Below are 14,724 nucleotides of genomic sequence, written 5' to 3'. Positions count from 1 at the left end.
GTACCCTCCCCACTAATTTCTATCTACAATTGTGCGGAAACACAAACACACACACACACACACACACACACACACACACACACACACACACACACACAGACAGACAGACACGCCAAAAACAATACCTCCATTTTTCAAGGAGGTAAATACCAGTCTATAGTTTTGTCTACATTGCATTTCAGCACCAAGGGCATCACAAATTTTATTTGCATATTTGGGACAGGTGGACCGTTTTGCTTGTCCCAAGTATGCAAATTAGATTTAGGCATCCAAGACGATGTTGTATAGTAATTCTGCTGAAAAATATAAATTGTGCCACCGCAGGTAACCCTTTCCCCATCCTCATACATACAAACGCGCTATTCTTCCAACAGATGGCCGCGCCCACGTACGTTTACGCTCCCCACAAATTTCTCTCCACCGGTTATTAACACGGGGCAGCTTCCGAGCCCTCGAGCAACATCAGGCATTAGGCGCGGGGATGACGAGCTTCAATTTGCCCAAGTCCTCTTCTGCAACCATAACGGGTTATTACCGTGGAGCCCATACATCCTCCGCCTACGCTCTATCCGAGCTATTTGTTTCTCAGCTCTCTGTTGTACCTTATCATCTCTAAACTCATTTGTCACCAGTGAAGGTAGGAAAAGGCCATCGGGCAGAACTGACAGGACGTAGGCATCGCTAACAGTCAACATTTTGGTGAGGAGGCAGCTGTGCCCGGTAAAAAACGAAGCTGACTAGCTTAGTATTATTAAGAATAGAAATTAGGCATTTATTTACACTCTTATATGTTCATATGTTTGTAATGTATATGTTTATGTTCATGTTCTGTACTCATGCGACCTGTACTTAGTTCTGTAGAACACAAATGTACAATAAAGGTCTTCATTCAATATTCATCAAAATGTAATTCCAATAGAACAATAGATAAACCTAATTTTGGAGTAGAATGTAGTCTAAACAACAACGAGAGAGTTGAACTTTAAAGACTGGCTACTAACATAAATTTTCCACGATTTATACAGCTGTAAATAATACAGAAAAATTAGCATTTCAAATGTAAAAAAATAAGTGCATATAAAAACGCATTATGCTTCAAAATTATCTTCATCCAAAAGTTTCATCCCAATTGAATATTTTGCATCAAGCATCATTGCTTGTTTATTTGTTTGTTTGTTTGTTGTTTGGCGTATTACCACTTACCAAAAAAAGCGCATGCATACGATGTATTATACTAGTATATACTTCACAATCATTACGGTTTTAATCCAAAAGGATGTTCAGCTATATCTAATGGATCATTCTTTGCTTCCTTTTTTGTTTAGTTTTTTTTTTTATTTTATGATGTTTGTGGTATGACGATATTCAGCTGAACATTTGGCATCAATCTTTGCATGTTTGTTTGTTTGTTTGTTTGTTTGTTTGTTTGTTTGTTTGTTTGTTTGTTTGTTTGTTTGTTTGTTTGTTTGTTTTGTTTTGTTTTGTTTTGTTTTGTTTGTTTGTTTGTTGTACGATATGATGTTTGTTGTATCATAATATTCGGCTGAACATTTGTGGATCTGAATAAACTGAACATTTTACACCAAGCTTTGTTTTTTAGTTGTTTATTTGGTTGTTTGTTGTAAGATCTTTATATGATGTCTGTTGTATGGCGATTTTCAGCCGAACATTTTGCATCAAGCTCTGTTGTTTGTTTGTTGTATGACGATTTTCAGCTAAACATTTTGCATCAAGCTCTGTTGTTTGTTTGTTTCTTGTATAACGATTTTCAGCTGAACATTTTACATTAAGCTCTGTTGTTTGTTTGTTTGTTTGTTTGTTTGTTTGTTTGTTTGTTTACGTACCTCCACCAGTCCCTGTAGTATCCTGACAGCGATGACGCAGCCGTAGTGCACCTTGGCGGCGGCGGGGATCAGCATGTTGAGCGAGGCGGTGGACAGGATGGCGAGACCGAATATCCTGCAGGAAAAAATACACAACAAAAAATACATCAACAATTCATGTCATAAACTCATCTAGCTAGCTAGGATCCTTCAGAATTTTTGAATCCATGAACCAGTTGCCGTGATAGCAATTAAGCTTTGAGCGAGGCGGTGGACCGAATATCCTACAGGAAACAAAAATACACACATGAACACTTCATGTCAAAATCTCACCACGTCAAGCTAGCTTGAATCCTTCAGAAATTTTTAATCCATGTGCCAAGTTAGCAGTTAAGCCTTGAGCGAGACACTGGACAGGATGGCGATACCGAATATCATACAGGAAACAAAAATACATCAAGACTTCATGTCATAAACTCTAGCTAGCTAGCTGGAATCCTTCAGAATTTTTATAAGCCCTGTACTAGATGCCGTTCTAGCAGTTAAGCTTTGAGGAAGACACTGGACAGAATGGCGAGGCCGAATATCCTGAAGGAAACAAACATAACAAAAATACATCAACACTTTATGTTCAAAAATCACTACGTCAAGCTAGCTGGGATTCTTCAGAATTTTTTAATTCATGTACCAGTTGCCGTGCTAGCAGTTAATGTTTGAGCAAGTCAGTGGACAGAATGGCGAGACCGAATATCCTACAGGAAACAAAAATACATCAACGCTTCATGTCAAAAACTCTAGCTAACTTGCTGGGATCCTTCAGAATTTTTCTAAGCCATGTACCAGTTACGGTGCTAGCAGTTAAGCTTTGAGCAAGGCAGTGTACACAATGAAAAGACAGAATATCCTGAAGAAAACAAAACAAGACAAAACAAAAATACATCAACATTTCATGTCAAACACCCATTTACTCACTACGTCAAGCTAGCTAGGATTTTCATCGTGTATGCATTGCCGAAGTAGCAGTTACGTTTTGTTGTTTTTTGTATTTTAAAATATAAAACAGAAACAGGACCAGTGCCAAGAGCAAAATCTCAATTCACAAGCCAGAATAAATGCATATGTTGTGATCGTGTTGTAGGAATAGGAACAATTTTGTTGTTTATCTTGTAGCTTTTGCTTGTTCCTCTGCTTGTTTGGCAATGCATGTACAGATATTAGACATAGCGATAAGCTATGATGATAAATACAATTTCTCTACATACCAAAATTCACTACAGAAGCATTGTATGCCCCTGAAATGATCTGCTGCGGTGCAAAATGATACAAAGAAACCAATCGAAATAACGAAAACAGAAATAGTAACCATGATGATTAAGACTCCAAAACGTAAACAAAGTGATGACCTTTTTACTTTTGCCGACAGACTGATAAATATTCTTTTGTTGTTTTGTTTTTTATACATTGAGTATGATGTGTCTTATTCCGTGTCCCAAGGGATCAGCAAACATGACTTCATTTTGTACGTGAAAAATCGGTAGAAATTCATAAAGAGTTACCACATTTGTAAAGGATTGACATAATAGGTGACTATCACTTCTTCCAGATGTCAAACCTTAGACCAGACTGTAAGGTTTTTAATCACTCACACAGCTCTTTTCGATAAGTGTGGTGGGATCTTTAACGTGCTCAAGGTGTGGCTCTCCTCAAATACGGGACCTTCGGCTTTACATACTATCCAAAGGGGGTGTCTTTATTACGGAAGCTAGGTACCTAATTACACCCGAGTCAAGTGAGGAAATAGAGATTAAGTGCATTTTCCAAGGACACAACTGTGGGGCGTGCCAGGGATTCGAACCCATAACCTACGGATTCTGAGTCAACAACCCCAACTACAAGACCACGTTGCCTCCACTATCCGTAGACATGAAACCGCCGCTTTGTTTTATCAAACGTATCAAAATATGATAGACTAAGTACAACGTATCAAAATATGCTAGTCCAATATACAGTGTAGTAGTGTGTGACTGTGACCAGAATACCGTTACTGATTTTACTGCCCTTACGTTTTATTATCATAGATTTTAACTAATTGTATATGATGATAATGGTTTTAGACAATAATACTGAGCAAGTGTTTTTTTATTTTTCTATGTATATGTACGAACACACAATTCAGCCCTGTGGGCTGCCAGTTGTTCAGTTGAAATAAACTAATTATATATATATATATATATATATTAGAAAATACAACGCCGACCATGATTGCATGTTGGACTAGGTCGGCGTAAAGTCGGCTGGGTCGGCTGGCGTTTGGCGAATTCGTCTACAGTTTGGCTGCGCCAGCCAAATGTTTCAAAGTGTTTAAAACATTCGTGGGGCGTTCGAGAGGTTCATTCATAGTTGGCTGGTTTTCGATCTTATGTCAGTAAAACACCTGCCAGCTATCCGGGAGAAAGTCAGCAGTGTTAAGGTCGAGTTTAGGATCAAAAATGACTCCAATTTAACTCAAATTCGTTTTGATTCTTATACAATGGAACGAGTGGCCTCAATCTGGTCACGAACGTCAGCCGAACCTGCAGCTGGTCGGCTGGCGTTCGGGAACAGATCGGGGGAAGGTCATGAATGTGTTATGCTGGGGTCACAATTCCCTTACGGGGCCTGGCCGGGCAGCTTTTGGGAACGAAAACTATGATACAGAAGACAACAAAACATCGAAAAGTTCTTAATAACAATCACGGGCTCTATTTCTCTATATTCTTGATAAGAATAGTTAATTTTTCGTTCGTACAAACAGCCCGGCCGGGCCCCGGATTGGAAATGTGACCTAAGCATAACAGGGGCTTGAAAGGGGAAACCTACACCTGCACCGTCCTTCCACAGACATATCGAAGTTCTGACTTCCCCCGTGCGGCGCTCTCATTTTCGCCTTCAACTTCAACTTATCGGCTCGTCTCTCCGGAGCTCGATTTGCCCGCAATGTCTTCCCGGATTTCCCGTGATGAGCTCTTAAAATGCGCATCGACCCGGGTCAGCGGGCGCTTCGATTTTTCTCTCGGAGATCAGGGCGAGATGAGAGAGCAGGAAAAATCGAACGGGCCGGAGGCGGCGTCGGGAATGTGAGAGTTATGCTGAGGTCACATTTCCCAACCCGGGGCCCGGCCGGGCTGTTTCGTTTAACGAAAAATCAATGATTTATATCAAGAATATATGCAAATAGATCCATTATTAATTTTTTTTCAATTTTTGTTGTTGTGTTTGCTTGTCTTTCATACCATATTTTTCGTTCCATAAGACTGCCCGGCCGGGCCGCAGTTTAGAAATGTGACCTCAGCATTAGAAAAGGGAGGCTAACGTTCCACCATACAGCAGAATATCCGAAAATAAAACAACAAGTTACTCAAGCAATATATTGTAGGGAAGGAATATTTTAAAGTGATTATGCTGAGGCAAGCAAAGACGTCCTTGGCTGAGGTCACATTTCCAAACCGGGGCCCGGCCTGGTTGACTTATGGAACGAAAAAGATAATACAAAGACAACAAACCAAAAAAATAGCTAAGATAATAAAGGGAACTATTTACGGATATTATTGATATTGATATAAGTTGTTGCTTTTTCGTTAATGGCAACAGCCCGGTCGGGCCCCGGTTTGGAAATGTGACCTTAGCATTAAGACCGAAAAGTACTAGAATGAGAGTTTCGAATTTCTCTTACAAATAATACTAGAATGAGAGTTTCCTATTACTACCAAAAATAAGACAAACATAATTTATTGTATAACTTTGGGAGCTACAACTAAATCATTCATATAGATATCGATAGATGTATTAAAAATAGAACGAATTCAAAATAAGAAGTCTTTTTATGCAGCAAAAAGTACAGTGTTTAAATACAGCACTAGCCCTACAATTTGTAGGGCTAGGCTACAAAATATAGAGTATTTAAATACAGTAGCCCTACAAAGACGCTAATTGTACCTACATGACAAGAAACATCTAACATAATATCATATTATTACATGTAAAGAAGTTAGAACTTCGTAGTTGAGAATTCCCGTTCAAGGCCCCCCTTCAATAACTCTTCAGACTGTGAAACGCCGAACCTACCACAATCGACGCCGCTGATTGGCTGATACGATGATTGGGTTCCAGGGGCAACATGACGTCATCCGCATCTCATTACTGACCTCTTTGACCTTCATGAAATAATCATAGTTCTATTTCTGTTCTACAGCACCGGTTATTCTGTTAATGGCATTGTTTCTTTCCTTCTGACGGTCAGTTCTTGATGGCTATTAGACTACCGCTGGACATCGGCCGAAATAAAAGTCGTAAAGTACATTTAGCTGCCGGACATCAGTATTGACTTCAACCTTGTGACGTAAACTCCGTGTTTTTAAAGAGATAGTTATCAACTTTTTTTTTCCTTTGCAACTGAATCTTTATCGCCGGAAGTGGTAACTGAAGTGAGATAGGTCTGGAATGAGTTTTTCTTCTTTCTTCTCGGGCCATGTTGATTTGATTATATGGATGACATCCTCTGGGAACCCCAAAACTGATGCGGGCGTGCAAATAAAAAAAAAGTTTTGCAAAAAAAAAATGTTGTTTTCATTATGAAATCTACGTGGTCTTGAAGGTTGAACAAATGGCACAGAGTATGGTATGGCGAATAATCTACTCTTCAAATTCATTTCTCTACATTTTTGTTTGATTTTGGCATTCTACGACATAGGTATCGTTTCTCATATTTTTTTTGCAACTTACGGTATATATTTTATTATTTAATTTGCAATGGTTCTGTACGATTTACAGTATAGTTGAAAACTTTTCTTTAGAAACGGTCGCAAATTCATGTCATCGCGGATGTCATCCATATAATCAAATTAACAGTGGCCTTACAACTGAATCTTTATCACCGGAAGTGATAACAGAAATGGGGTACGTCTGGAATGAGGTTTTTTTTTTTCTTGTCAGACATCCGTGCAACAAATCGTGAGATTACCGGCTTAGGGCTGTTCTCGAGTCGACGTCAGTACCAGCGATCACACAGGGCGTCAGGAGGTTTGATGAGAGCGCTTCGATCGCTGAGGCTGATATTTTGGTGTGACTTTGAACGTCTGATTCACACTTACAGGGGAGGATATTCATGTATCTACTAGTATACTGTCTGTATCAGTATCTGTATAGCCGGTATAACCGCCTTTCGGCGTAACACACCAGCTTCGCAGGCACGCGGTGCGGCAGCAGCTGGCTACATTACACCGATGGACATGTTACACCTTATAAACCTTTAACATCTAACTCTAGACATTGTTAAAAAAAGCTATCTAATGATAATGCCCCTACTGTACTTGGTGGCAGCGAGTTCCATTCTGCGATTATTCTAGGAAAGAATGAATTCCTGAACACCTCAATCCTTGGCTGATACCTCTGGTACTTGAAGGGATGGCTATTTCTAGTTCTCTTCTGGGCTGGTACGAGGTACTTAGTAGTTTATTAGTCATTTTGTACATCATGCATAGTCTGGACATTTTTCTTCTGTCTTCCAGTGAGGCCCACTGTAGGTTACGTTTCATTTCCGTGACACTAGCACCTCTTTCATAGTTGTTCATACAGAATCTTGCAGCTTGATTCTGTGCCCTGTCTAGACTCTCTTGCCTTCACCAAGAAGAAAAATTACAAGATAATACAATGACATGAACAGCACATGTCACGTCGTTTTATTACTAGTTTTTATGCATATGGCATAATCAACATGAGTTGATTGATTTGATAGGGGCTTGAAGAATTTTGCAACGTGCTTTTTGTTTGTAGTAGCCTTCGGGCATTGGCTCTGCATTAAACTTACTTTACTGTTTTGATGAACGAATAAGTGGATGAAGATTTGTTGTACATTTTGCCCCACAGGTCATATGTTAACCTAATACATAAACGTGTATATATGAACTTCTAGTATGCTCAAGTACATTTTGACTTCCTCTCGCTTATTAGTATTAGTGGAAATCCAGGAGGCTGTATTATTAGTTAGAGTTGGTTTGTAGAAGGCTATAAGGAATTTAGATTTGTCTGTACTGTTCAAATATTTGACGTGGGGGAATTTCCTAACTCAAAAGAATGACCCTAACGCTATCAAAAAAGGTCAATCTATGGTAGAATAAACTTCGTTTTCTACTTTATCTAAACTACAAATTGGCAGATTTTTTGCTCTAGAGGAGTGCGGTTATGTCTTCCTGATTCGATTTTACCCTCTACCACTGCGGCGAACTGTATTCTCTTGCTAGCGGACCACCTCCCCTGGTTGTCTCTACCAGACTCCTTTGCAGGCTGAATACATAGTAGAAATCGGCAAAGGGGGAAATCATTGACCAGAGGAGTTGGCCGGCCATAGAGGGTCCAGCTTGCCTGCACTTCTACTATTTATTCATCCTGCAAAGGAGTCTGGTAGACACTACTCCCCTGGCATGTTATCTCTCTATTTGGCCAATTTCTACCCAATTTCCAGCCTCCTACCGAAGTCTGGTAGAGGCTAATTCGATTGGTGATATAACCGTGGGCTGGTCTGTGCGTGGGCGGGCCTGGGTCTCCGGTCAGCCGGAAGACGGTTGGAGCAGGGCGCGCTCCGATGCCGCATGGCTGCCCAGGATCCATTAACTCGATTTATGGGGCTTTTGTTGGACGGCGGGGATCAAAAGGTGATGGTACTGATTATTGGCGCGATGTTGGGTAGTTTGGAGCGGGTGAAATATCACGGGGTTAGCCGGACTTGGGGGAAATTCGGCTCGTGCTTACTGTACACCCAGAGTTAGTCTCTGTTGTTAGTCAGGTCAAGTGTAGACGCCTTGAATATTCTTTCTGTGTATATTGCTTTTCATGTTATGGCGATTTTACTTTTCCAAAAGGCGCGGTCACATTTCTCAACCCGGGGCCCGGCCGGGCAGTCGTATGGAACGAAAATTATGATTTAAGACAGCAAATCACAAAAAAAAGTTTTAGAAAATTATCCATGAACACTATTTGAGTATACTCTTAATACAAATTGTTTCTTTTTCGTTCACGCCAACAACCCGGCCGTCCCCCGGCTTGGAAATGTGACCGAAAATGTGACCGAAAAATGTACAATTCATAAGAAGTATATTATTACACAGATAGTGCTCATGATAAATTTTAAAACTTTTTTATGTTTTTAATTGTCTTTTGTTCCATACTTTTCGTTCCCGCTGACTGCCCGGCCGGGCCCCGGTTCGGAAATGTGACCTCAGCATAAGTCACGTCTTCTAAAACCCCTGCTACAAATTCAGAACTACCCCCCCCCCCGCAACAAAACAGGCTGAAGTTCTGGAGCAGTCTGCCAAGATTTTAAAGGTCACGCCCAGATTTCTACATGGATCGAATTTGAGTTAAATTTGAGTTACAACTTTACTGCCAACCACGTCCCAACCACTGCCGACTTTCTCCCAACCACAAGACAACCATGGCCGAACCTACTGTCCACACACGAATGTTTTTAACATTTTAAAAATATTCGGCTGGCGCAGCCGAATAATAGCAAAACAGTTACCAGATGCCATCCGACTTTCTCCCGACCTACTCCTAAGCATGGTCAATTAGGAGGAGTTCGGCAGTGTTCAGGAGGCCATATTTGGCTATGAGTGCTTTTTTTTAAAACAAAACACTAAACAACACGTTGAAACTGCGAATTACAGATTCTTGATCTATGTTTAGTTGTGGGGAAGGCCTCAAATAGACAAAATCGGTCTGTGCCTTCACCAAGAACAACCTTCTTACGTATTTTCTTTCTATTGGTTTTATAATGTATTTATGTTAAAAATTAAAATTTAAAAAAAAACGCAACGGAACACTACGCCACACAGCCCATCAAGCAACAGCACCGATGTATTGGTTTTCTTTTTTTAATAAATGCCCACGATCATGATAATAATCATTCTGGCATCCTCATTTTTACCTGAGTTAAGTGAGGAAAGTCTTGCCTTTCCGGTACAAGACCGGTGACAAGGTAGGCTAGGGTTCGAACCCGGGACCTCTTAGTTCCGAGCCGAACACGCTACCGCTACCCTAAACGACCCCACTCGCCACCAATTTATCGGTCATGAAAGTTTGCAAGATTTATTCCTCAGTTCCGCAGTAGTTTCTTCAGAAGTCACGTGAAAGATTGACGACTCACATGACGACAGACGAAATCTCCAGATCACGGCAATATTGCCGGAGACAAATTTATCTGGGATTGAACAGAATATCCCTGACGGAGGCGAGTACTAGTACTATAACTCTCGCTGTATCTCCCGCATCAAAAAACGCCCGACAATTTCTAGCCTGGGTGCCAGACACTGGCGTTGGTATCTTTAAATTTTTTATTTTCTATTTTCTATTTTCTATTTTTTCTAATTTTTTTAATTTTTTTAATTTTTTAATTTTTAATTTTTCTTTAATTTTTAATTTTATTTTCTTTATTTTTTTTTATTTTTTTTATTTTTTTCAATTCTTAATTTTTATTTTTAATTTTTTAATTTTTATTTTTTTTCTTAATTTTCTATTTTCTATTTTTTTTGGGGGGGGGGGACTGTAATGTCCGGTACCAAGAATATCCGCCCAAACCCTTCATCTTCCACGCCGGTAGCGAGGAAATAATTCTTTATTCTCCTAAATTCAAACAGTGGTCAGCAGTACATAAAATTGCGCTGAATTGTGCTGCCCTTACACGCACATAAAAAACACAACGTAGGAACGAACAGAATATACAGATTCACGACAATTACAATATGTACAACACGTAAAACTAAGTCTGCATTTGACTGTCGTAGAGTCTGATTGTGTGGTGCAGAAATAAACTCTGTTCTTGCCATGGGAACCCTGAGTCCTCCCGCAGACGTCCCCGTGCTCATCAGCCACTCCACCAAGTAATGGAGGGGATGGTCTGGTTTCAACATGGTTTTGAGTAGCTTCACTGCTGACAATTAGAGCCAGGGTGCCAACTCGGGGTTAGCGGGGCGTATGGCTTCTCTGGCCGAAAGAATTATCACTCATTCGCGGTACTAAGGGTCTGGAACCCAGGCAAGGCAATTTCTAACCTCCTGTGCAGGCTCCGGGGCGGGCGGAAACTTTGATATCAGCCGCCGAGAGAAAGTTCCATTCCGCCTTCTCTCGGCGGCTGGTTGTAGGATGGCAGGCTATTAAAATAGCGCGTTAAAAACTCTTCAAAACGCTGTATCAAAATTTTCGCCCGCCCCAAAGCCTGCACAGAAGGCTAGGCAATTTTGATCCGGCGGGAGTTTTTTCTGACAGACCGCCGGTGCAAACTCAGCGCACGGCGGCCCCACGATGATAGATTGAGGCGTCAAATTCGCTGAATCCGTCCGGTTGTAATATTGCCGACAGGCCGGCTTCTCCGGAAGAACGAATATTAGCGCGGCCTTGAATCATTCATCATAACTGCCGCAGGAGTTCTCACCGCGATGAACTTGGTATTAACATTAATAAAAACTCCAGCAAAAGTATAATCTAAATTTATATACATATATGTATTCCACGTGCCTTTCTCTCTCGCCGTTGAATTTTTGCTTTCGCCCTTCGTCTGACTAAAGAGGTTATAGTGGTCTAGACTCTCCGTTCGTTGAATATTTTGTTTGAATATTTGAACAGTTAGCGATATCGATTATTTGTTACTAGTCTAAGGCCACAGAAAGTAAATTTCATGGCTGACATCCTCTGCAGACTCCAAATATAATGCGATAGGCCGAAAAAAAGGATTCCTACATTTTTAAATTTGGACATCATAAACCTTGTTTAAAAACGGTACCTACGTATACGTATGTTGTGCTAAGTTTTTTTTGCCAACGACGTTGCGGGCAACGATTACAACATCCATTTGTCACTGAAAAGAATATCATTGTACAAATGGTTTTGATTCAGTAGGAGCATCACATATAACAGGAATGAAATACATCACTGCATAGAAGTAAAACACAAAACAATGAATCAGAGAGTTGCCTTGTCTCCTCTATTCATATTTTCTACCATCCACGTTCCCGCATGACAAAACACACCTTTGCCCATTTTCGACATGTTTTTTTTTTAAATTAAAACAGCAAAAACTTAAATGCAATACAAGATGGCGTCGAACTCAAGTTCCATGGAACATATATTAACGGCGAAATGATTAAACAAAGCTATGATGATTGCATGGACAAATAGATAAATATACAGAATTGAAACAAAGTAAAGCTCATAATTTTACAATTAGTCTCAAAACCGCAAAATGATGATCCGTAAAGACATATTGACCAATGTCAGAGGGCAAATTTTTTTGTTTTTTTTTCTTCAAATCAGGTGAAAATTAATGCGCTGCGGCATAATCTGCCGTCCAATTCCCGAAGGGGAAGTCTCGTCTCTCTATCACTGAACACAAAACAGCGGCTGCCGAAATACTAATTGAGTCCATATCTGGAGCTGTCCAAACATCCTAGCGTAGAGCCCCTAGGGTCTAATAAGCCTGCACGCCCACGTGCATATTAGCCATGTTATTTAGTGGAAAATTATATACTGGAGTCCTGGAGACTGCATTACTGGAGTGCGATGTCTGTGTCTTTTTACAAGTGATTTTTTCATTAAACATACATATTTCTTATGTTTCCAAATGTTTCAAAAAGAGAGAAGAAAGGGCAACTAACAGTAATTGATAGGTAGTTTATAGTATTATTGTAATGTATAGATTCCTAGCACTTTGCATTAGAATATAGCGTACCAGTATGAAATACTCATGTTTTACATACTGGATTATCCTCTTGTGCATTTAGCCCATCTGGGCAAGAACATGCAATAAAGATTCATATCATTGATCAGTTATTGCTATTTGAATTTATATGTTCTGAGTTTAATTGTTTGATCATTAGTTTCCTTTCTCATTTCAGTTATCTTTTAACTCAAATTCGCTGTAATCAGGTGAGCGCAATCGTCATTATATCCTTTTAATATTTAATCATTATTTTATTGTTTACGTAAAATTTTTATTAACATTTATCATGTATAGAACCGGTTTGGAAAGGAAACTTTAGCTTATTGTAGGAAACAATGGTGCAAAAAAATTAATGTGTAAATAAAAATGTGGTCCCGAAAAACTTTTCCGCATACCTACCTGCAGGTCACGCTCGAAATTTTATTTATTTTATTTCATTTCTGTATTCTTTTACCAGGGTGGCACTACTCAGTGTCATAGCACTGCTTTTCAGAGTGGCCCTGGGTACGACACATATATACACGGAAATCCAACAATATTTACACCAAAAACAAATCATAATCGTGATCCATTACTCGTAATCGGGGTCATGCCAGGTCGTAATAAGGGAGGGAAGTCAGAGGTCACTTTGAGCATACAGTGTTCTGAATGTCTGTATCGACGGTGCAGTTCTAACACCGGGTGGGAGTTTATTCCAGCCCACTGCACCTCGATAAATTACTTGCATCAGACAATTTTTACCTGCACTACAGTGTGCCTTCCTGCTCATAGCAAACTTAAAATGTTTGACATTAAAGAATGTTCTTAGTATCATCATTAATCTTTAACCTCACTCAGGTCTATGCTGTATTCAATGATGCTATGATAAAAATGAAAGGCAGTTTTTGACCACCGCTGGTCATATGCCACTAGTGTCTGGGGCTAGTTTTTTTTTAATGGATCAGTGCAGGTTAGGTAAAGTTAGACATCAGAAATACTTGTGCAGCTCCAATTTTACCTGCACTAACCTGCATATACCCAGTACATGGACCAGTGCAGGTTAGGTGCAGGTAGACATCAGAAATACCTGCACAGCTCCAATCTTACCTGCACTAACCTGCATATACAGGTGGTATTTCGAGTACTAATTGCTAGATCGTCAAAATAGTTGGTAGATTACTATGGCCCTTCCAAATCTACATCTAGGCCAACCTTCTTACGGCCTAACAAATCTTTCGAAAAATAATAAAATTCCGATGCAATGTTGACCTAACAACCGATCGCCAAAAACCGTATAAAGTCTTGATTTCAGGCAGGAGCAGTACATTCTGCTGACTTTGCATGTCGGCAAAACGCACTGCACCTGCGCGAAACCCGTAATGTGTTGTGCATATTACTGCGACAGAACGTCTCAGATAAGGTCTTTTTCACGTATATAAGGTTACCACCTTGAAGCTTTGAAATGTTATGTCGGAAAAATATCGTTTGCAACAGGCAAAATTCTGATGCAACGTTGACCAAAAATCCAACGAAAATCGTGAACAAATGGGGGTTTTGCGCAGGCGCAGTACGTTCTGCCAACGTGCTTGCTGACGTGCTGTCTTCCGTGGAGAAGAGCACGTCGGCAGAACGTACTGGGCCTGCGCAGAACCCCTATTTTCGTTTTTCGTTGGGTTTTTGGTCAACGTTGCATCAGAATTTTGCCTGCCAGTTGCATAGGATATTCTTTCCGACATAACATTTGGATACTACTGTCGAAATGCTAACCTTATATGAGCGAATACAACCTTATATGAGATGTTCTGCCAAAGTGCTATGTACAATACATTACGGGTTTCGCGCAGGTGCAGTACGTTCTGCTAACGTGGAGAAGCAACATGCAATTCATCACGTGACCCCTGCAACTCTTCCGTAACTTCGAGGCTTCCACTGACAGTTTTAGGTCACTCTGTCTCCAGAGTGATGCGAGCCGTAATTCGGCAAGGACGGACGGTTCCTGGAAGGCATGGTTACTTCTACGAACGCAATCATTAGACCGGTCTGCTTTCAAGCCTTGCGGTGTGTCATAAATATCTTCTGACTAATGACGATACTTCGAATCGCAAAGAAGGGACACCTTGGTTAGGTAGCTTTCCTATCTAAATGATAATGCTGTACCTTAGTACATGTCGTCGG

At 40.3% G+C, this 14,724-nt stretch overlaps 1 protein-coding gene across 1 annotated transcript in view; it reads right to left on the bottom strand.

Moving 5' to 3' along the window:
• Positions 1–14,724, bottom strand: part of LOC109481882 (vesicular glutamate transporter 3-like) — a 70,246-nt gene that overhangs the window by 23,291 nt on the left and 32,231 nt on the right. The window contains exon 5 of the mRNA XM_019784513.1: positions 1,845–1,959. Within this exon, the coding sequence (XP_019640072.1) occupies positions 1,845–1,959 (115 nt within the window). The remainder of the gene's footprint in view (positions 1–1,844; positions 1,960–14,724) is intronic.

The sequence above is a fragment of the Branchiostoma belcheri genome, unplaced genomic scaffold, assembly GCF_001625305.1.
Source record: "Branchiostoma belcheri isolate BF01 breed outbred unplaced genomic scaffold, Haploidv18h27 scaffold58, whole genome shotgun sequence".
In the NCBI taxonomy this organism is placed as follows: Eukaryota; Metazoa; Chordata; class Leptocardii; order Amphioxiformes; family Branchiostomatidae; genus Branchiostoma; species Branchiostoma belcheri.
Note: the sequence above shows the minus strand (reverse complement) of the source record. Positions and strands in the feature narration are given on the sequence as shown.